Source organism: Choloepus didactylus, chromosome 12 (assembly GCF_015220235.1).
Source record: "Choloepus didactylus isolate mChoDid1 chromosome 12, mChoDid1.pri, whole genome shotgun sequence".
Classification (NCBI taxonomy): Eukaryota; Metazoa; Chordata; class Mammalia; order Pilosa; family Megalonychidae; genus Choloepus; species Choloepus didactylus.
In genome coordinates this window covers 41,487,521-41,511,002 of record NC_051318.1, presented here as the reverse complement: position 1 = coordinate 41,511,002, position 23,482 = coordinate 41,487,521, and the positions used below count along the sequence as shown (strand labels likewise).

Genomic DNA, 23,482 nt, shown 5'->3' with positions numbered 1-23,482 from the left:
AAGAAGGGCATACCCTGCCATAGGGTAAAACTGGAGAGGTGGCAGAGTGAAAGATAAGGGTTTATTACATGGCTGTTCTCCAAGTGCTGGCTAATTGTTTCCAGGGCGCCTGAAGGACACGTGGGGTGGAATCTGTAGCACCAGAAAAACAGGCCTTGAGGGGAAAGACTCCAGGCTCCAGTCCCTGCCAAGCTTTGCTGGATTTACAGCACTATTAGTAGCCCAAAAAGGCAGGCATTACTAGACAGGCCAGACAACCTTCTCCAGATACCATCTCCCTGGGGACAGATCTTGGCATCCAGGGCTAAGCTGCTGGCTCTCTCAACTCTACAAAAGGACAGGAAATGTAGGTCCCTCCCCAACCCATCCCAGCCACCAAAGGAGTCTAAGTCTGGAAACAGCCTGACAGGAAGCGAACATGGAATGTTAGTGCAAGTAGGTTCCAGGGGGCCCAAAGGAAGGCAAAAGACATTGCGAACCATCAGCTACCCACTTAGAGAAGTTCCATGCTCCCTTACCCTCCTCTTTACTATCTCTTGCTTACCCTTGCAACTCTTCTCCAAGATGCTTTGAGCGATCTTCAGGCAGCACTGAATACATATCATCTTCTTCTAACCTCCTTTTATGGCCAATTTTAAACAAAGGGTTTAGCCACCTGTTTAAAAGTAAGAGAAAATAGGAAGTGACAAATATACAAAATTGTTCATTTGTGTCTAATTAGTATCCTACCTTCACGGACTTTAAATCTATACTTTAAAGAAAGATATAGAAAGAAATTAGATATGTGCTTACACAAACACACACACACACCGTCTAGCTCTATCCATTAGAGGACTTACAAGCAATAGCTCTCCAATGCCCAGATCTTGATTTCCTAATACCTTCCTCCCCAAAGAAGTGAGGCTCCTTGAATTAACAGCTGATTCCAAGGATGGGGAAGACAAAGTACAAGATGGGCCTAGAACATCTTTTGCATCATAAAATAAGAAAGCACTCAACGAGTCAGGAAGAAGTATCCAAAAGACACAGAAGTCAGCTTCAAGAGACTCCCACTACAAAATCTGGGATAATTTCAGCATCAAAATAAATAATGATAGTAAAGGGTCATAACCCATTAAACTTAAAAAAAAAAAAAAAAAAGCCATGAATCCTTACTGCTGTATAAATGGGGAAGGAATAAAAGTTCTTACATCCTAAAATGCAAACAAACATGGAAGGAATCAATGGGAACTGAAACTAGTGGGCTAAAGTTTGATGATGCACAGGATATTTACATAATTTCAAATCCCTCTCTACTTACTTACAAGACAAAAAACTAGGTACTATTTTTTACAAAGGACAAAAAAAAAAAAAAATACCCTATTCAAACATTTTGGAATTTTTGTACTAAAAAATGAAAACTGTCATTATCCATTAGAAAGTATTTAAATGACAACAATTAATGTGTCGAGATAGCCCAAAGGTAAACACCATTTACTGATTTTCGCAGGGTAAAGAAATTCCCAAGGCCAGACAATAACCCATGAAAGCACAGATCGTGTTTCTCTCAATTATTGCTTTATCCCAAGCACAATATGGGCACAGAGGAAGTGCTCAAGAAATAGTTGTTGAATAAATGAATGTCTATGAATGACTAGGGAAGTGATAACAGAAACTGAGCTTCCAATTGTGCTACTGCTGGTAGTTTGGTATCTCTAAAGAACCCTGTCCAGGGCCTCTGCCATTGCTTCCCCCCACTTCTACAAGTTTAGCATCTCCATGACCTTTTTTTTAATGTTTCTTTTTTTTAACAGCTTTATTGAGATATAATTCACACACTATGCAATTCACCCTTTTAAAACACACAATTTGATAGTTTTTAATATATTCACAGATATGTGCAACCAACAACACGGTCAATTTTAGGACATTTTCATCACCGTACCCTTTAGCTACCTATCACCCTTCTACCTCTCAACCTCTACCCCCCAGCCCTAAGCAACCACTAACCAACTTTCTGTCTCTATAGGTCTGCCTATTCTGGATATTTCATATGAATGGAATAATAGTATGTGGTCTTTTGTGACTCGCTTCCTTCACTTGGCAAAATGTTTTCGAGGTGCATCCATCTTACAGCATACCTTACTACTTCATTCACTTTTATGGCTGAATATTCCACTGTATGGATAAACCACATTTTGTTTTATCCATTCATCAGTTGATGAACATTTAGTTTCCACCCTTTGGCTACTATGAGTAATGCTGCTATAAACATTCATATACAAAAGTTTCTGTGCAGACACATGCTTTCAATTCTCTTGGGCATATATCCAGGAGCGGAATTGCTGGGTCACATAGTTAATGTATGCTTCATCATTTGAGGAACTGCCATGCTGTTTTCCAAAGTAGAAATTCCCACCAACAATGAATGAGGGTTCTAATTTCGCCACATCCTTCCCAACACTTGTTATTATCCAATTTTTTATTTCTAGCCATCCTAACACATATGATGTGGCACCTCACAGTGGTTTTGGTTTGCATTTCCTTGATGTCTAATGATGTGGAGCATCTTTTCATGTGCTTACTAACCATTTGTCTATCTTCCTTGAAAAAGTTTCTATTCAGGTTCTTTGCCCATTTTATAAGAGGGTTGTCTTTTTGTTATTGAGTTATAAGAGTTCTTTATATATTCTGAATACAAGTCCCTTTCAGATATACACTTTGTAAATATTTTGGCAATCTGTGGGTTGTCTTTTCACCTCTATAACCCTTTGCTAGTCACTTAATCTCACTAGGTCTCAATTTCCTTCCCCCAAAATTATAAATCTGTGCGCTTTACCACCAAACAGAATTGAAAATCCATTGGACCATTTATTTTACAGTGACCACCTCCACAAAATGCTCAGGCACTTAGCGTGAGACTTCCACAGATGATGATAACCTGGCCTTGAAAAGTCCTCTTTAAAATTCTGCTTGAACTAGTCACTGAATCTCTGTCTCCTATCAGCCTGGGAAACTGGGGAGAATACCTGAAGATAGTCTCTCTCAAGGCTGTTGAGAGGACCAACAAGGTTTGCTTTGAATACTACAAAGTTCAGCGAAATACTAGTCATTATCCTAATACATCTCTTAGGTAATCATGTTTGGAGCCCATAAGAAATCCTCTGACAACTCTGATAAGTGAAATTACTCAATTAAGCAAATATCTTTCATCTTGACTGTCTCACACACTTCACCATTAACAGGCATGTTTTATATGGCAACTACCTAGAAAGTCCTTTCCATGGGGGGCCCTTTGCTCAGTAGTTAAATGGTGGACTTTCACTTATTCCAAGGGGCAGTACGTAAGGACCCATTCCATCCAGCTTTCACCCCAGAACTCAGGGATTAAAGGTGCAATGGTTTGAACCAGGAGCTTCCACAGCCCCCAAAGATTGGAATATACATTGCGGGGGTATCCAAATAAAATTCGGGATCCCCCAAGACTCAATTCCCCCTGTCCCAATACACCCTAGCAATTCTGATTCACCTATGGAAAGAGAAACCAATCAGCCTGCCTCTTTCTTCCTACTTCCCCCAGGAACTTTGCAGACTACTGTGGCCTGACCTGCCCAGGCTCCAATTAAATGGGTTTCCTGGATATGTCTTAGGTGACACTTGCATATTTGACATCTGTCCCTTCCAGAACATCATACAGCATCTTCCAGTAAGTACTTCTGAATGCAATTCATTGGTGTCTTTTCAGACTAAAGGGTTTGATTTTTTTTAATCAGAGAGTAAAACTAGCTTGGGGAAGAAAGTTCAAAAGTTAAAGAAGGGAGGATTTATAACTGTCCACAGGCTGAATGGTTATTTGCATTACATTCAGAAATACTGCATTGAAGGATCCAACTGTTGAATTAAACTCTCTGAAGTCAGAATTGATCCAAGCCTTTTATTAGGGGACAGAACTGAAAGCTACTGCCTGATTTAGGAACCCTCCCAGTCCCTCTAGCTGCCCAAATTGCAAAAAGCCAGGCTGAGACATATGGTTTCAACAAGGGCTGACCATTTTAATTTCCACTTGATGACAAGCCTACTTTGACAGGAGACTAAATTATCTTTCATCACCTCTGTGAAGAATCCCGCAAAAAGACCTGAGTCAAGTGGCATCCTAATTCCAATTTATCTCAGAGGGAGTTCAGCCAAGGATTCCAGACCATGGCTGACCTCAACCCAGATCTGCCCCAACATACCTTCCCCCCAAGGCGTAGTCTCTCCTTCCTTCTCCTTCTACAACATTCAGTATAGCAGTGCGATTTCTTTCTTGGTTGTCCCACCATAAACTAACTCCTTGAGGGCAGTGGCCGCTCACATTCTACTTTGAATCCCCATGATCAGACACAGTATACACAACACAGTGCTCACTCACATGAGAGATGCTCAATAAAGGTATATAGAATAAATGAATGAGCACATAATTGGATAAGACAGTCACCTAGATGATCTTGAATGATGATCTGGAGTAGAATTCAATACAAACTCAATAAAAGACAATCAAGCTCTACACCAATCACAGGAAACCGTTAGCTCAAGAGATAAAGAGAAGATGCCCTGAGAAGATATTCTCTACCCACCCAGTACAGCACTATTTCCAAGAGGCAGGAAAGGCTCTTTTAGACAAGAGTTATTAGAGAGCTTTGGTGTTTTGTTTATCTTTAATTATTTTGTTTTGTGGTTGTTTTTCAAGAATTTCAAAAGTTCTGAATGGCGTTTACTTACTGGGGTATAATGGAGAGAACTCTAGATCAGGAATCCAGTGTCCTGTAATACAGTCCCAGCTCCCTTCTCTGTCACCCTGACCAAGGTAATCAATTTCTGTAGGCTTCCGTTTCCTCATATACAGAAGTAGAGGAGAGAATAAAAGCTAACTCATATACCAGTCTATAAATCCACTCTCTTTTTCCTTCGCGGGTCTCTTTCCCAGCCCTCTTAACGTCTGTAAGGCCCCTTCTACTTCTTTTCCCTCTCCTTCCTGACTTTTCTATAATAATTGGCCAAGATGAAAATAAAATATTACCTTATTATTTGATACTTCTTGAATCCAGGTTGTTCTCTTTTTCATGGACAAGTCAATATTTCATATTTCTCTCAGAAGCCAAACATAATAAACCCCTTTAAAAGTAGTTATTCACTTGAATAACCCTAAAATTGCATTCTCTAAAAGAAAAGTTTCACCACTTTAACTAGAAATAGCACTCAAAGAGCATTTTGGGGAGGGAAGATAATTTCTGTTCTATAATTACTGAATTTAACCCTGGAAACATGGTGTACCTTAGGCAAGTAAGAACACAGGTTTGTGCTCAGAGAAGGCTGCTCAGGACCAGAAATGTAGATGTAGGGGTCACCCCATCCCCAAGGGTGATAATCAAAGCCATAAGCTTAGACAAGATTGTAGAAAGCAGAGTTAAGGGCATACTGGGATGGAAATCTTCCACTGCAGCCCACTAAAGGACTGTGCTCACATTTCCTGGTGTTACACATCCAAACAAATGACAGGGAAATTCCTCACACATAGAGAGACTTCAACTAGAAAGCCTCAAGTCTTCCTTCTAGGTCAAAAATTCTATGAACTTTTATCTATTGAAAGCCACAAAGGAGAAAGAGACCAACATTCTGGTGCCAGAAATTCAAGATACCCACCAATCACATTTCTTTGAACAATATCTGCAGGCTCACACACCACCCCGAACCCCTAACTCGTAATCTTGGGATCTTTAAATCCTAATGAAGTTGTATGGCCTCTTGTTCCTCATGCAACTTCCATCATTCTTCCTCACTTTCTTGTGTGTCCAAGGAAAATGTCTATCGAGAAAGCATTTACAACTCTATACCTCCACAAGTGGAAATCTTAGCACTCAGCTAACTATTTCCTCTCCCCATCCATTCTTAGAAATGGTTCCATTGAAAAAATGGTGCTCTTTAAAGTTTCTTGTTTGCATCTTCCAAGACAAGTCTCCTTATAAATGTAACAGATGAAAGGTTTAGTTTCCTTCCAGACATGGGGAATACCCTAACAGTGAATTCTGGTAGAAATGGAATTTGATAAACAGAACTGGAGAACACTGTCTGCAGGACACTGCAAGGAGCAGAATGCCTCAAAGAGTACTAAATGTTTTTCCCTAAATCTAGTCTTAATAATCTGTCAACATCTTTTTAAAAATAAATTTCTGAAATGATGGCAATTTTCCAAAAAAAAACATCGAGTACCTGCGGGCATATAAAACACCTCTGACTCATAAAACCAACTGCTCATTCAGCATCTTCTCCATTTGGGTGTCTGATAGGCATCTCAAATTTAAAAAAAGGTCCAAAACAGAACTCCTTATCTTCCTCAAAAAAATCCTATTCCTCCCATAGTCTTCTCCTCTCAGTTAATGGTAATTACCATCCATTGCTCAGATAAAAAAATCTTGAGTCCCTGACTTCTCCCTCTAATATCACATATCTAAGCCATCGGCAAATCCTGTTATTTCTACCTTCAAAACAGATCCAGAAACAACCACACTGACCCTCCCTGTGAGGCACACTCTGTCTTCAACCATGCTTAAATTTTCTATTTAGCACCTGTCACCATTTGAAGGCTATTATATTTCACCTTTTTAATTGATGTTTTCTCCTCAAAGTATGTAAGCTCTGTGAGGACAGAAATTTTTATGTGTTGTTTGCTGCTGAATTGCCCACACCTAGAACCTGCCTGGCACATGTAAAGCACTCAGATTTGTCATTTGAATGAGCACATCTTTAAAAAAATCCTCAATTTTAATTTATGTAAACTCCAAAACACATTATTAGTCCATGGTATCAAAAGGAAAAACCTAGAGCTACTAAATAATCTAAGTAAGTCTCAGTAAAGGTTTCCTAAAGGCACTGGTTCTTAGCCTGGAATCTGTCAATGGGTTTCAGAAAGAAGGTAAAACGATACCACGTGTGCAAACATGCATTTTCTAGTCAGTAAATGACCAAATGCTGGAAGGGAAAAGGATGGCAGAATCTTCTGCTAGTACACAGCTTCCAAATCACCCCAAACAATCAAGCCATGACCACAAACTAGCACACCCCACTGAGCAATAACGAAACAAAGCCCTTCACGTTCGCCATAGCCACAGCCCATTCGGAAGTGGCCTGGCCCCAAGGAAGACCTGACAAGACTCATTCCCTCAATCTCCTCCCCATTCTCTGCAGCCCTAAATAACCGTTCTCCATGGCCTTCGGTTCAACTCTCACCCAGGCAATCTTTGATCCACAGGAACCGATCCAGTGCCATAGCAGGTGGGCCACCTCAAAAGGAGTGGCCCATGGCCAAACCTAATTAAACACGGGTGGCAAGTACCAAGCAATAATCTTCTTTCCTCATTCCTCTGTGACTTTCCTCCATTCCTAAAACTCACTCAAAACCCATTTTTGCTTCCTTGCATCTTCACCTACTTGCCTGTTCTTTCCATGTCAACACAGCTGAAGCAGCAGCGAGGCTCGATTCGCCTCCCTCCCAAAGGCTCCCCCTGTCCCCTGCACTCTGGCTGCCCTGGGTCCACGCGGACCCTCACATGCCATGGGCAGTGCTGAGATTTCCTACTTCAAGATCTCCTTGGATCTTCCCCGCCTTCTCGTCTCCCTGTTCTCCAACCTTCTAACCATGCCCTTTTCTTCTTCATATCATCCCTTGTCAAATCACTACCCTTCTTCCCAACACTTTTTCCCACACGACAAGCAACACCAACAATCTCTACAACTATTGTGCGTGGATAACTGACCTAATCTTCTAAAAAACAAAGGCACACTCGGCACATTTGCACACAATTCAGTAACAGTGAGACTAAAACTAGAAGTCAAAAGTAAGATGCTATTTCTGCTGCCCAGCCCACATGGTTGTGAGGGGACGACAGCCCCTATGGATCTACCAGGTGAGGGCTTCTAGGACTAAGCAGGCGATTCCCTGACCCGTGTGAGCACAGCCCGTAGCCTCCGGCGAGGTGAGGGAGAGGGCAGGGCTGAGTCCCCCACGGCATGATGTCGACTCTCCTCTGACAATGTGGCCTTCAGTGCTTGTTCCAAGCAAGTGCTTTCTTCCAAACTATTAAACCTCAACCCTCATAAGGAATGAAATAAACTCTTGGTTACAAGCTCATGGGGTCCCTCATGAGACTAAGGAGTAAGACTGTCAAACAAAGCAAGCATTTGATGCCACTTCTTTGGATTCATGCACCCAGAAAAGGAAATACTTCGCTTGGATCAAAATTGTTTTGGAAGCTAAACAATGTGCACGTTGCCAGGTAATTCTCATTTTTTAAATTAAAAGGATGCCCCCTCAAGGCTAAATAACTGATATAATGTAGTCAATTATCTTGATTTTATTGACTGCTCAGTTCATCCATCCATGGGAAATAAACAGCTGTGCATTTCAGTTCTTTAGGATATTTGCCATTTCACACAGCTTGCAAAGCTGCACCTCATACACAAGCATCACCTGTGTGAGTGCCTGCATAGTCACAGCAGCCCCAACCTGCTTTTCCAGTCACGTACCCCATTTGTCCCAACAAGAACCCTTTTTCACAAGGCTGGATGCCTCCTTATCTCCTGAACACACCTTGGCACTCCCACCTCCATGCCACTATTTACCCCCTCCCACTTGCTAAGCCTCCACCCCCTCCTTTCTGCAGGACTAACTCTATCCTTGTCTCAAGTTCAAGCTCCTTGCAGAGCCCTCTCCGACCCCTCCAGCAAATCTCTCCTTCCCTGGATCTCCTGGGCAACTCAGTGGTGCTTACCAAAAACCCCTAGTACAAAACCTGCCATGCCCGAGATCACCCACTGGAGGCCCACAGACAACAAACACATTTTGTGTGACAGACTTTATTATTTTTAAAATAAGAGCCAAAATAAATAAATAAGAGCTGCTGGGGTAGAGGGGGAATAGGGAGTGATGACTTAATGGTACAAGGTTTCCTTTCAAGGTAGTGAAAATGGTTTGGAACTAGATAGTGGTGATCATTGTACAACATGGTGACTGTACTAAATGCCACTGAATTATACACTTTAAAATGGTTAATCGTATGCTATGCGAATTTTACATCAATTTAAAAAATATGAGCTAATACTGAAAACTCAGAAGATTTGACATAAAAATCCAGACTTCCAAGTTCTCTTTAAAAATTTGATCTGTCAACACTACCGTCAACATTTCCACACATCACTCTGATATCTTCTATTCTATTCTACACTGTAAAAGAAATGCCAGCGAGATCCACTGAGTTAAATTCCTGATGCACTAATGGGTTGAGACCCTGTAAGAAAAGCACTGTGCTCGACAGCTGCACTGGACCCTGAGCCCCTGAACACACACTGCCTCTAGCACTATTAACTCCCCAACAGGATGGGGGTACGGGGTGGTGGACAGGGGCTGAGAGGGTGTGTCCGTCATCCTCTCCTACTCTCTACCCAGTCTGGTTCCTGGGACACAGCAGGAGCTCAGTAAGTATTTGAATGAATGGAAATGAACCATAATGACAAATCAATATTTAGAGTGGCAATAGGCCTCTTTTGTTGAGGGTTTTCTCCTTGCACAGCTCTCACTTGGCTGCCACTCCCATGTTACTTCTAGTTTCCCATAAAGTGAGAAGGAAGTAAAATGTAAAATGACAAAAACAGTAAAAGTAGCTCTCTAAGGCCCTTCTTAGCAATTATGCAGAACAGGCCACACACCACTCAGAGCAATGAGGTCTAGGCAATGGCTCAAGCTGGGTGCTTGCCCCGAGGGGTGATCCAGAGTGTCCCAGGAGTACACAAAGCACAGAAAACTTAGCTCATCGTCCTGCAAGTTTTTGTTAAAAAGAAAAAAAAAAAAAATTTAAATAAATAGCAAAACTGGCAAAGAAACATCATGCTGCTGGGAGCTGCTTCAGGTAACACTTCCACGCCACGCTTCAAAGAGATACCCCTTTTTCTTCCCCTTCCTTTGAGGGACCTTGGGGAAAAAAGTTTAAGAAGCAATGCTTTAGCCATTCTGCTTCTGGACACCAAGCAGGTTTAGCTTCTCGATGACCGGAGTCTCAGGGAGGGCTTGGTTATTTTGACCTCTCCTCCAAGTTTCAGCCCCACACTGCCATGCGCTGCGGCCCAAGGGAATATTCTCCATGGAAGCCAATTAACGGACCACCTAGGTTAGCACCGCGGACCACGACCTCACCCCACAAAACTATCAAGTCTCACTGCATCACGTCTCACATCCCATTCACCCCAGAAGACCAGCCTCCCTGGTTAACCCCTACCATCCCCATGCCAAATGCTCCCTCCCAAATCCCCCCATGATGCCCCTGGAATTCCCTCTATCATCAGCAATTGCTTCTGACCTATGCCCCCATCTCCAAGTGCCTGGCTGGCCTCTGGGGACACGGCTCCCCCTGCATTCCTCTCTCCCACCACCATCTAACCTCAGGGCTGCCCTCCAGTTTCCCAATTCTGTTTCCCAGATCCATGCCTCACCCAGCTGCAAACACCCCTGGCACCTCCTAAGGCCAGAGCACCCGGCTATACTGCTTCTCCCCGCCCTCACTCCTGCCTCTCATTCAACAACTTCAGCTGCTGAGTCAGGGACCCCCTTCACCCCAGCTCTGGGCATCAAGACTGGTGACTTCCATAACCAGGGCAAAGAACATCCAAAACCTTGTTCATTCGCTTTCCTGTTCTCATCTCCGCTGGAAATTTTCTTCCTCTCTATTCTTAGTTGAATTTGAACACATTAAAGATGGGTTTTCAGACTGCCAAGTAACCCTCCCCCCGTTGGCTGCGCTCTTACACCCCCCATTGGTACCTTTCTACTCTGCCTGTCTGGCTCCTGCAGGCCTCTGAGTGGAGCCTCACACTTTCCCTAGGATACCACTGATTTTCCAGCCTTTAGATATCATCTCAATGCCAACAGCTCTCGCCCACAGACTCCAACCAGACCTGTCCCCTGAACTCGGCCCCTGGACTCCAGCCTACCTATCATCTCTTAGATGTCTAGCAGGCACCTCCATGTTCATGTCCAAAATGGAACTCCTGGTTTCCCAACCAAATCTGCTGCTCCCCAGCTCAGTAAATGTCAACCCCACCGATCTCATCGTTCATACCAGAAACCTGGTAACCCCTCTCCATTCCTCCCTTTCCCTCACCCCATGTCCCATCCATCAGCCAAGCCAGTCCAAAGGCTGCCACCTCCAAAATGCATCTGGATCCATCTACACTCTGCATCTCTGCTTCCCCCACTGTAGCCCGAGCCACCATCAGTTCTCATTACTCTAACAGCCTCCTAATTGACCTGCTTCATTTCCCTACAATCTTTCCACACAAAAGCCAGAGTTATTTCTCAAAAACATAAAATAATGCCATAGAATGATACCTAAACTCCTGTCTATGGGGTGTATAGGCATGACCAGGCGGGTTGCCTCCCAGCTCGCCAGCCGCAGCTGCCCCGTACCCCTGCTCAGGGTTCCTGCCACACTGGCCAGATGTGGGTTGCAAGAGCCTCCCAAGCACCTGTTTGCCTGTTCCCCTTGCTAGGAACAAATACTCTTCTCCATCTTCTCCCATGTCTGGACCTCTTTTCCTCCAGGTCACCATCTGTCACCTCCCCAGAGAGTCCTGACCACCCTGTCTAAAAGAACATACTCTCCTTCTCTACCTCATTTCCTCCTTCTAACTTCCTTTACCCACTTACCATAATTTATCTGTTTGGATTTAAAAGAAATAATCACTCTTTATTTATTTTGTCTCCGTCCCCTCTAGAATGAAAGCTCCATAAGGCAGGACTCACGGTCTTTCTGTGTTCACTGGGCTGGGCACATAGTGAGCCACTCAAGGCTCTGTCAAGTAAATGAATTAACGACTCTCCCCAACTGAGAAGCAGCAGCAGAGAAATTCATACCTCCAAAGCATGGCAACCCTCTTCAAACTCTGGTGTAAGAAGGGCAAGGAGCAGAGATGAGGTCAGTAAATCATTCAACCGATGCCCTGGCCCCACTCAAATAAGTCATTTATTGTTAAAAGAATCGTGTATTCTAAAGCACTGTAAGTTGAAGCAAATTATTAATCTTTGGTTAGTGTTCCCTGAAGAGTCTGCCAGCTCTAGTCCCTGGAAGCTCCTGTGGCTCAGCCAAGGGACTCCATCAGGGCAGGGCCAGGGTGGGGGTAGGGTACTAAGGGGCAAGGGGATCACTAGTAGGAACCGTGGTGAGGGACAAATGAGAGGCACACAGAGAGATAGGACTGATCACATCAGAAAGCCCAGCACAAGCCCTCTTGCCATGGGCGGGGAGGGGGCAAGGGCGGTAGCTCTCAGAATGGGCATAATAAAGCAGCCCTGGGGGGCACGTCACTGGGCCCATGGGAACTCTGGCCCAGCACAATGAGCAGGTTGAGAGGGAAACTCAGCCTGTGTGGGCCAGGGTGAGTTGGCTGTGCCAGGCCACGAAGACAGCCCATATGGTCAGGGCACTGGTGACAATCAAGGCGACTAAGCAAAGAAGTAAACATGCTGAGAACAATGGGAGCCAAGCTCTTCACTACTGAAGGAGGGAAGTACAAATACAGAAAGAGGGAAGGCTAGAACAACCATCAAACCATGGGAAGCTGGATTGAGATTGGAGGTATGGGTGTGAACTCATGGTTTCTAACAGAGATATAAACATAATAAGGATACATAGATCAATACCTACATGTGTCTATACATGCAGACATACATATAATGTGTATCTATGTATTTACACACATATGTATACATACACTCTCAGCTCTGTGCTGAGAGTGCCTAGAAGCCATGACATACCACAGTAATGAGAACTCCTAGTACCCAGGTCTGTTTATGAATATATTCTGACTTATTACAAATAATAATATTTAAAAAAAAAAAAAAAAAAAGAAGAAAAGCTCCTTGGAGAAATGGTTGAATCCCAGGTTGGGACAAAATAAGTACAAGATGGGCGTGGACCATCTTCCTTACATAAAGTAAGGAAGTGCTCGAAGGATCACAAGGACATGTGCAAAGGACAAATGAGCTTCCACTCACCAAATGTGAGACAATTGGCACCAAAATAAATAATGAAAATAATGGATTAGAACCCGCTGAATAATATAAGAATCCTTGAGTCCTTACTGATTAATAAACAACTAAATAAATAAATGGAGGAGAGAGGAAAGTTCTTCCTTACTGTAGAACAACAACTAATAAGCATGGAATTGATTGGAATTTATCAAATTAGAAAATCACCATTTGGCAACTATCATAATAATAACTGATTCAGACAAAAACCATTCAGGGATGCCAAAATTATTAGGTAAAAATATTATGGGAAATAGGATATTTTCATAGCCTACACTTACCTCTCCACAAAATACTGATTTAAAAATAAGAAATATTTATTTATTAACTCTAGAGTACAGCAACCAGGCAAACACCTCCCTAATCAAGTAAGAAAAGTTAACATCACCAGTAATGGGACAAGTTGACATCGTGTGCCTCTGCACATGATGCACCAAGAGTACAGCACTACTTCCGTGGTATTACTGCTATGAGGAAACATCAGACAAACCGAAAGTGAAGACAACTCTACAAAGTAATGACTTACCCATTCTTCAAAAATAATCAAGGACACGAGAGACAAGAAAGGGCTGCAGAACTGTTCCAGATTGAAGGACACTAAAGAGCAACGATCCTGGGCCTAAAAAGGATAAGATGGGGAAATTGTCTACAGAGTCTGAGGATTAATCGGTGGTAACATACCAATGTTAATTTCTGGATTTTTATGGGTGTACTCTGGCTATGCAGGAAAGTGTCCTTATTTATAGGAAATACGCACTGAAATATTTAGGGGGTTAATGGGGCATTACGTCTACAACCTACTCTCAAATAGCTTACACAAAAAAGGAATGATGTGCATAAACAGACACAGAATGGCCTCTGAGTGAAGGGTATATAAGAGCTCTGCGCACTATTCTTGCAACTTTTCTTTTAGGTTCAAATTATTTCAAAGTAAAGAGTTGAAAGACACAATCAAATTTAAAAAAACATTTCAAAGATAATGATCAATATTCTACAGTATTGGTTTAAAAGCATGACTCTGCTTGTGAAAAAAGATCACAGAAATAGATTCAAAGTATAAAAATAAAATATTACCACCGTAACAAGCAAAAATAAGGAAATAAGAAATAATAAACAACTATTAATTAAGACAAATGGTTCACACTATGAAGTCCCATATGGTGAAACTTGATCCAAGCGAATAAGGAAAAGCAGCCCCTAGACCCAGACCTCACAGCACACCCACACACAAAAGACTGAAACACCTGTGAGCGTGTGTTCACAGCCAGAAAAGCAAAGGAATCCCAGCTTTGAAGAGGTGGCCAATGCACAGTCATTGAACAAACTGTACAGAGAGCTTAACATAAAAATTAAAAATGTTTGTTCCAAGCATAATTCGATAACCATGAAGGAGAAAACACTAAATAAGTGACCAAGAATGTACAAAAGATCAGGTTCTCTCTGATCCCACCAGCAGCTAACCCTAAATGGCACTTACCACGTGCCAGGCATTGTTTTAGGCATTTTACAGATCTCCTCCCAGCAACCCTTTGCAGTAGGAACCTGTAAGGGGATGAATGGTGATACCCAAAGATATGAGCAAGCCCTAATTCCTGGAATCTGAGAATATTACTGAATATGAGAAAAGACTGAATGCTACTGTATTTGGAAAAGTCTTTGCAGATGTAATTAATAATTAAGTCAAGTCTCCTAGGAGGAGGAGAGCAGCCTGGATGGTCCAGGTGGGTCCTAATTATAAGAGAAGGGAGGGAGATGTGACCCAGACAGAAGAGAAGACACCGAAAGTTGAGGAGGCAACAATGCAACCTCCAAGGTGGAGACTGGAGTGGGGCGGCCAAAGCCAGGGAAGCCAAGGGTGGCCTGCAGCCACCAGAAGCTGAAAGAGGCAAAGAATGATTCCCCCCAGAGCCTCTGGGACCTGCTAACACCTTGATTTTGGACTCTTGGCCTCAAGAACTATGCAAGAATACATTTCTGTTTTAAACTAACAAGCATGTGGTAATTTATTGCGGCAGCCTCAGGAATCCAGTTCAGCACGGTTATTCTGATTCCCTTCTATGGATGAGGAGGGATGAGGAAACTGAGGCAGGGAGTAGTAAATGGCTCATCCAAGGGCGTAGAGCTAGCACTGGTGGGGTCAAGATTTGAACCCAGGCTGTCAGTTTCAGAGTTCTTGTACCAACGATCTGCAGTCCCTGGAGCCAGCCTGGCAGTTCTTTCCCCACTAGTCACTGGGGTCTGAAAATTTGGCCAGGGTACCTGGGTGATCACAAGCTCTCCTTTCTCCCTGCTGCATGTGACCGGCGTCTCTGACTCACCGTCTACAGATCTCCAAGCACAGTGAAGGGGGGCTGGGTGGTCTAAGTAAACAAGCCAGAGAAGTGGAGGCGGGGGGAGAATCTCCCTAGAGCACAAGACCTGGTGCTCACATCTCAGGACATCCACTCCTTTGCTTGTGCCAGCCTAGAGGAGGTCAGCCCACCCACAGGCCCCTGTGCCATGCTTGCCTCACCTCCCCCCCACCCCTCCCCAGCTTCCCTGTCCTTACCTCGGTTAGCTACAAAATCTACTGCTCTAGACCTGGCCATCTTCCAGCATGTCCCTGAAACAAGACACTGTCACTGTGAAAATTCCTACTGCCAACACTAAAAAGGCTATTTTTTTAAAAAGCTCCCTCCTAATGCCTTGTTGGAGTTCTCAAACTTTAGTCTGCAAAGAAACCACCTGAAAAGCTCATCAAAAATAAAACCAAGTTAGGGAGAGGGCCCTAAGTTGACCCCTGAATTTTTGGCTTGCCTAACTGAACAGAAGATGATTACTGAGATCAGAAAGAGTTAAGGTAGTCAATAAATAATAGTTTTATCTATTGTTATTATTTCCAAGCTCAATATTTGTTATAAGTATTGAAAGTCTACTTGTTTTAGAAATAAAGGCTATTCTTTAAAAAAAAAAATTAAAAAATAAACCCAAACCTCACTCCTAGGGGTTTTGATACCACAGATCTTAGGTGGAGACCAAAGAGCTGCATTTTAAACAAGCATCCACATGAGTCCAGTCTGCAGCCACATGGAGAAACAGGCTTCTAGAAAAAGACGGTCACAGGACAACGGATGGTAAATGATTACTCAATCAGAATAGGTGCTGGGGTGTCCGGCAAAATCTTCTTTCTTTATCTGGGTAATTAGAAGAGTATAAGGTACACATTTGTTTTGCACAATATTCTGCATTTATTTTATAATATAAAGTTTAAAAAGTCAGATTGTGGAGTTGTGAAAAGACATACAAGATTTCAACAGAAAATTTATCTATTTTGACAGATACTCATATATAGACCATTTCCTAGAAATAACTCTTGAAAATTACCTAACAAATGTATGGTGACTTAATAATAGAAGTGGGCTTTTCTCTACCCTTCTTTTGGAAAAAAAAAAAAAAAAAAAAAAAAAACAGCAATGGAATATCGGGCTTGCAAAAAAACACACAAAAAACCTAACATCCAGAGCAGGATGTGAGTGAGGGTATGGCTGAAAGAGGACCGGCCATGACCTGTTAATTGTTGACACTCACAGAGGGGTATTCAGGATTCATTACACTATTCTCTCTACTTCTGTATGCTTGCCATTTTTCATCATGAAAAGGAAGGAGGGAACTGCAGGAGAAAGATGCAGGAAATCCACATTTGTGTGGGTCCTAGATGTTGGATCTTGCATCAGCATGGAGTTCTTTCTATGAGAAGAGGCTCATTCAACTAGGGCACAATGGTGTTATCAGGAATTAGAAACAAAATGATTACCTATCCTTATCAACAATGACTGTGTTTCTCTTGGCATCCTTTAATAAAGTGACTTTTTAAAAAAATAGGAAGGGAGTGGAGAAAGAAAAGGTAGGCATGATACTGACCGCTGAACTACCGCCACAGCTTGGCTCACCTGATCCCCCTGGCAGCCCTTTTGTGAGTCTGACCCTTCCTTTTCCCCTTATTCCTGGAAGGTGGTTTGGCCCCATTTCCCAGCTCCTCCCCTGGAGCCAGGTGAGGCCGCGTGACCATGATGCCTCCAGTGGCATGGGAGGGGAGGGTTGGGTGCAACTCTGAGCTCGTGTCCTCTACACTTACCTCTTCCCAGCATCAGGCCCTGATGAGATAGCACCCCAGCTTCAACCGAACAGACACCACCAGGAACCTGGCCTAGGTCAGTGCTTCTCAAGCTCTAACATGCATACGAATCACCGGGAGATCTTGGGGTGGGGCCTGAGACTCAGTATCTTACCAAGCTCCAGGTGATAGCAATGTTGCTGCATACAGATCATACTTGGAGTGGCAAGGCTCTATGCAGGGCCATCCACCAAAGAATGTCTCTGCATGATGCCTCAAAGACAGTGCTCAAATTACATGGAACTTTGAATAGGAAGTGAGATACGGTAGATTTGTATAGGTTAGAGTGAAATGGTGACACGTCCCAAAGTAATTTGGGCAGAGAATAAAAATATATTTACAGGGCCCCCCTGAGGAGCTGGGGGAAAATGCGAAGTGTTGGACTTCCTCACCTGGACTGATGCTGATGTTGTTATAGACATTGAGGACTGGCGGTTCGATGTGCCGAGCCCTCTATCATGGGACCTGCCTTTACGAAGCTCGTTACTGCAAAGGAGAGACTAAACTTGCATATAATTGGGCCTAAGACTCTCCCTGAGTGCCTCTTTGTTGCTCAGATGTGGCCCTCTCTCTCTCTCTAACTGAGCCACCTCAGCAGGTGAACTCATTGCCCACCCCCCTGCATGGGACCTTACTCCCAGGGGTGTAAATCTTCCTGGCAATGCAGGATATGACTCCTGTGGATGAATCTGGACCCAGAATCGTGGGATTGAAAATATCTTCTTGACCAAAAGGGAGATGCAAAATGAAACAAAATTAAGTTTCAGTGGCTGAGAGATGTCAAATGGAGTTAAGAGGTCACTCTGGTGGACATTCTTATGCACTATACAGATAACACCTCTTAGTTTTAACATATTGGAATAGCTAGAAGTCAATACCTGAAACTATCAAACTCCAACCCAGTAGTCTAGACTGCTGAAGACAACTCAAACTCCAACCCAGTAGTCTAGACTGCTGAAGACAACTGTATAACAATGTAGACTACAAAGGGTGACAGTGTGATTGTGAAAACCTTGTGGATCACACTTCCTTTATCTAGTGTATGGATGGATGAGAAGAAAAATGGGGATGAAAAACTAAATGAAAAATAGGGTGGAATGGGGGGGATGATTTGGGTTTTCTTTTTTTACTTTTATTTTTTATTCTTATTTGATTCTTTCTGATGTAAGGAAAATGTTCAAAAATAGATTGGGGTGATGAATGCACAACAATATGATGGTACTGTGAACAGCTGATTGTATACCATGGATGACTGTATGGAATACACCACAAAAAAAAAAAAAAAAAAAAAAAAAAAAAAGACTCAACCAGAAATAGCCAGCTGGCCTTTCTCTCTTGACCTATTTGAAAGTTCAGCTCAGATCTATGATTAACTCATGTCTTAAAGTGCAGTTAGCAAATGATTCCTGAGACAGCTGCAGGGAGATTATGTCGGTGTGTGCAATGTGATATGAGTTGGCTGGGTTTGAGCAAAAGCAGTATCAGCCATCCTGAGTCAGAGACAGGGCTGTAAACAATGAGGTCTCCCAAGGCAGTCATGGCTGCAGCACGGAACAGAAAACGTTGGCCAGGGAAACAGAGAACAAGGTCACATGGTGGCCTTTGGCTCAGATAGGCCCCCATCAGCCACGCCATTCTTCCATAGAGGCCCACACAGCAGTTATTTATTCCCTGAGGCCACAGCTATGATTAACAGATTATTAGCCCATAAAACCTTGACAAATATTTGCATCACCTCAACCCTCAACATCCTAGCATTCTGGTGTTTATAAAACCTGCTTACGAATATCGCCATATTTGTACTAAACTTTCAGGAAGCAGCTGTGAACTTGGCAGCACCTCTCAAGGATGCTCTGAGATGCTCTGATTTGCAGTGGAACCTTTTTGGGTTTAGGATCAAGTTTATTTAATCTCAAACTCCTTTTCTATTTACACAACAGACATTGGCCTAACAGAAACAGAGCACACGGCATGACACGGCTTTGCATGAAACCAGAGGAAAGGAACAGGATTCCCTGAGCCTTCAACCACTATTAGTTACTGGACTGGAAAACTGATTCAACAGAATTCACTGAGTGTCCAAGCACCTAGTGACCCCAGAACTCTGATTACAAGCCTCTGTCCACTAAACCACTGGTAAGAACAAATACAGCCAGTTAAAACTAACCTGATGTACTTTTCTCTTTAATTTCCACTGATTCTAAGTCAGGAAGTGACAAAAAGGGAAACTCAAAAGAAAAAAATAATAGTTATTTTTTAAAACCCATAAACAAGATGATCAGCCTATTCAAAAGGGTTAACTGTGTTTTAAGTTTGCAATTTTTATAAAGGTTAGCCTGTTTATATCTAAAAGCAAACGAGATCATGGAACAAACCCGATCCATCCCCCAACACTGAAAAATAGAATCTGAATGGGAGGCGAGTCTGGAAGAATACCTTCCAAAGCAACATAAGCAGTAATTTTGGATCACACCATCTGGAGGTCACAGTGAGGATAATGACCAGGAATCTGAAGTCCACATAGGCAAAGGGAACAGAAGCAGTGAGGTGGAAAGAATGAGATCGACTGTGAGAGGCCTAAGTACAGGTTTAAAGGGTTGGGTTTAATCTCCTTAGATGTGAGATGCCAGTAGAAACTTTCTGAGCAGGGGAGAGATACATGGAATCTGTCTTTCAGAAAGCTTGATTTACTTCTATTTTTTTGCGCATGTGTTTTTGAAATCCACCTCTTTGACTTAAGGCAAAGGAAATTTTCTCAAGTCATGGCAAAAGAAACTAGACGAAATTGTCCTTCATGACAGTGTATGCCATGAAAGAGTCTCGGGCCTTCGGTGATAGACTACAGTAGTTAAAAATGTGTTAAGGTTTCAGTATTGGAAAATGAGAATAGTGGGATCGTCCAGAGAGCAAAAAAGAAAAGGAAGAAGAATGGGTTTGCGGAACGGTAGGGAATGAATGGAGACTTCGCCTTGGGAATATGGACTTCAGCGGCATGGTGACCCATTCAAGAAAAGAGGTCCAACAAGCCCAGCAAGTAGAAAGCTTGGCTGAGGGTCTGCAATTTGTGTTTGAGAAGTTTCAGTTCAAAGGTGATACCAGGAGTTGCCAGACAAAATCAGTTCATCAAGGCAAGGGCACAGGGAGACAAGCCGAAGACCAAGAACTGACTCAGAGCTTGTTGCAGGGGAGTAAGGCATGAACAGACAGAAGGCCCACATCCTACATTAAAGGTATTCCTTTCAAAGAGAAAGCTATAGGTGATTTTGATTCTTTTAATTTCATTAGTAGGTATAAAATCTACAATTGGTCAAGAAAAGAACGTTACAAACATGTCTACTGTAACTTGATATGGCATCGTCTTGAAAACAAAAGGGGAGATTCTTCTACATGAAAGAGATGTAGAACCCTGGCACTCAAGTTGCTTGGACTCCAAAAGATTTGCCCAAGTTCTCTAAACAAAAATATCCTATGGCTTCACCGGCTGCCAAGATGCCTGTGAGGAACATCTTATTTCCTCTGCCCTGGTTTATCCTCACATCTCCTGATTTATCTCTTCTTATTCCCAAACAAACCTGGACGGAAAGTCTGAAAGATATAAGTTTGTAACCTACAAGAAATTTGTATAATAAATCAATAATACAAAGTCTTACTTACAAATTAATCTCATGAGAACTTGGACGTTGAGAGTTAGTTTTATCTGAGTTCACTGGCCCTCGATGAAATGACTATTTCAAGACCACGATGCAAGGCACTGGACAACCACACCACAAACCAAGCAAACCCCAGACCCTATGCCCCAGACCCCAAGTTCTCAAACTCTCCACTTGGGAAAGGAACAGACCTTTAATGATGCACCTTATTTGGGTATGCTAATGCTGAATGGCTAGGGGACGTTTTCCCCACTACAATAAAAGTCACTATTCAGACCACTTTAAGAAAAAGCCAGTTTGAACTAATGGAAATCTAAATTACAGACTATACTCAAAGGGGTGCAGGCTGATTAATCTCATACACTTGAGAAAACTTCCTTGGGAGAAATGCTCTAACAGTGCAGTTAAGAATAATTTTCACTGAGCCCATCAGGGATTTGTGGTAAAAGGTGTTAATCTTCTCCAGGCAATCTAATTTACACCGTTCTTTTGCCTTAGGAAAACCTTTCACAGGGAAAAAAGGTACTTTCCTGCACAGCCTATGTTCAAATGACCACAAATTTCATATTCGAACGTGAAATCTAAATTAATCTTCTCTACATTCGATGGACTGTAAGATCCAAGAGACCACAGGCTGTTTTTACTTCTTTCATTTCCCCAAAGCACTGAACATAATGGAAAGTATGCTCTGGGCAAACCTAAATACTCGCTTAAAAAAAAAAATACACACACACAAAAATAATCACACATACAGAAGTCTGTGCCCTGGTTTATTTTATATCCTCAAAACAAGACAAGAAGAAAAACAGACATTTAGTCACATAAATTTGGGAACATGCATCTACAGAAAATTTTCGAATATAAAAGCAATTTATTCAGAAATCGCCCCCAAAATTCCAAACTGACAGCACATGTATTGCAATTAATTTTGACTTTTTCCTTTTTCCTGATGTTTCTTTGACTATCTAGGTCTCCTATAGTGTAGTTGTGTATTTCGGGGAGCTCCTTATTGCGTCCTGTTACTGCTTCCCTTTGTTCCTGGTCCCCTCCCTTGGGGTTGTGACCCCTCAGCTCCACCTATCAGACTCAGATGGTGCCTTTCACTCCCTGGAGGAACGAGCCACTGAAAATAAAGAAAAGTTGAAATTAAAGGTAAGTCACCACTGAAGGAACATTTGATGCATTTCTTTCTCTTCCACTGAGAGAAATGAGATTTTTTATTTCTTAGTTGTGAATGCCAAAACTTAGATTTAGTCACCATGGACCCTCCTGCTCTCTCAAATGCCTCCTGCTGGCTCCCGTTTTTTTCCCTGACAAACCTACACTGGCTCTCCGCAATTCTGCCCAAGCTCCCTTCTCCTCTGGCCTGGCCATTACACTTCACTATTCCTCAGTAATATCACACATCAGGCGGCCCCCCCCACAGGGTCTTCCACTTTAATTTTTAATATTCGGTCCCTGGCCTAGGCTGCCTTACAATCTATCCCAAATTATTTTTTGGTGAAAGTTATGAAGTTTGATAAGGAAGAATAGTTGTTTACACAGCTATGATTTTACTTCAACTAAGCAAAGTAACTATTAAAGTTGAGCCTAATTTTTCATTGAGTTTTTATAATGCCACCATCTACATTCCAAGAAGAAAAAGCAAAGAGTTAAATAGGCTTAATTTGAGTTCATATTTCTGGTCATGATCCATAATCCTGAGGCTGTTTGCACTTCCATAAACAAAACACACAACTAGCAGCCCCACAGCAGAACTGAGGGCACAATCCTAACTCCCCAACACCCGTGTTCACTTGGAACATGGAACCACTTCTCCATACCAAATCTGCCCTGCTTCTTTCTGAATATCCCTAAAACATCTTTTCCAGGTGCCTGTTTAGTTAAGAAAGGAACACTTGTTGTAAACCATATACTTTTTGAATTGGGCAATACTGTGTGAATGGGGCAGAGTTTAGGAAAATTCCAGCTGAACCGGTTCATTTTTTGAAGCATTAGGTCAATAACAAACATACCAACCTTCAGCTTGAATAGCTGCATATTCAGAAAGAACAAAAACATTGTTTGAAAACCCTTGGTATGTGGATTATTAAAGGGCTTATGTGGTAGGAAATAAATCAAAAAAGGGAAAACTCCATAGTGAATCTTAGGACACTTTCTAAAAGGGCTTTCTTAAATAGTTTTGGTCTCTTCCCCATTTCACTCTGAAAAATGTTTCACATAACCACAAGAGCTCACAGAGGTGAAAAACAAAAGCAATTCAAAACAACACAAACAGATTCTGTCAAGACGATGAAGGGTATGATATGTAGGACACACTTTACTAATGGCCTTGTCCACCTCTTCTCTGCCTGTCCACTGTCTCGTCATAGGCCTAAAACCAACCCCAGCTTTCTGATACTATTTTCAAATCAAAGCCCCTCTCCCACATCTTCGTGCTCCTCATTCCTCCATCCTAGCTCACCTGGGTCTCCAGAGAAAGACAGGGGTGGAGGGCACCCCCACCACCCTGCTGCATAATCCAAGAGCAGAGAACCTGTCACCCCATCTTTCTCTCTCCAAAGAGGCTAGAGCCAAATGGGAACT

The 23,482-nt window shown here is 42.5% G+C and overlaps 1 protein-coding gene across 6 annotated transcripts in view; it reads right to left on the bottom strand.

Moving 5' to 3' along the window:
* The window catches only part of ABCC4 (ATP binding cassette subfamily C member 4), a 278,085-nt gene that overhangs the window by 239,256 nt on the left and 15,347 nt on the right, over positions 1-23,482 (bottom strand). For 4 of the 6 annotated variants that reach the window (XM_037800391.1, XM_037800386.1, XM_037800387.1 and 1 more), the window contains exon 2: positions 545-655. In XM_037800391.1, the coding sequence (XP_037656319.1) occupies positions 545-655 (111 nt within the window). Of the gene's footprint in view, positions 1-544; positions 656-11,713; positions 11,735-13,619; positions 13,675-23,482 lie in introns of those variants that run through there. The other 2 variants (XM_037800389.1, XM_037800390.1) reach the window with 2 other exon arrangements.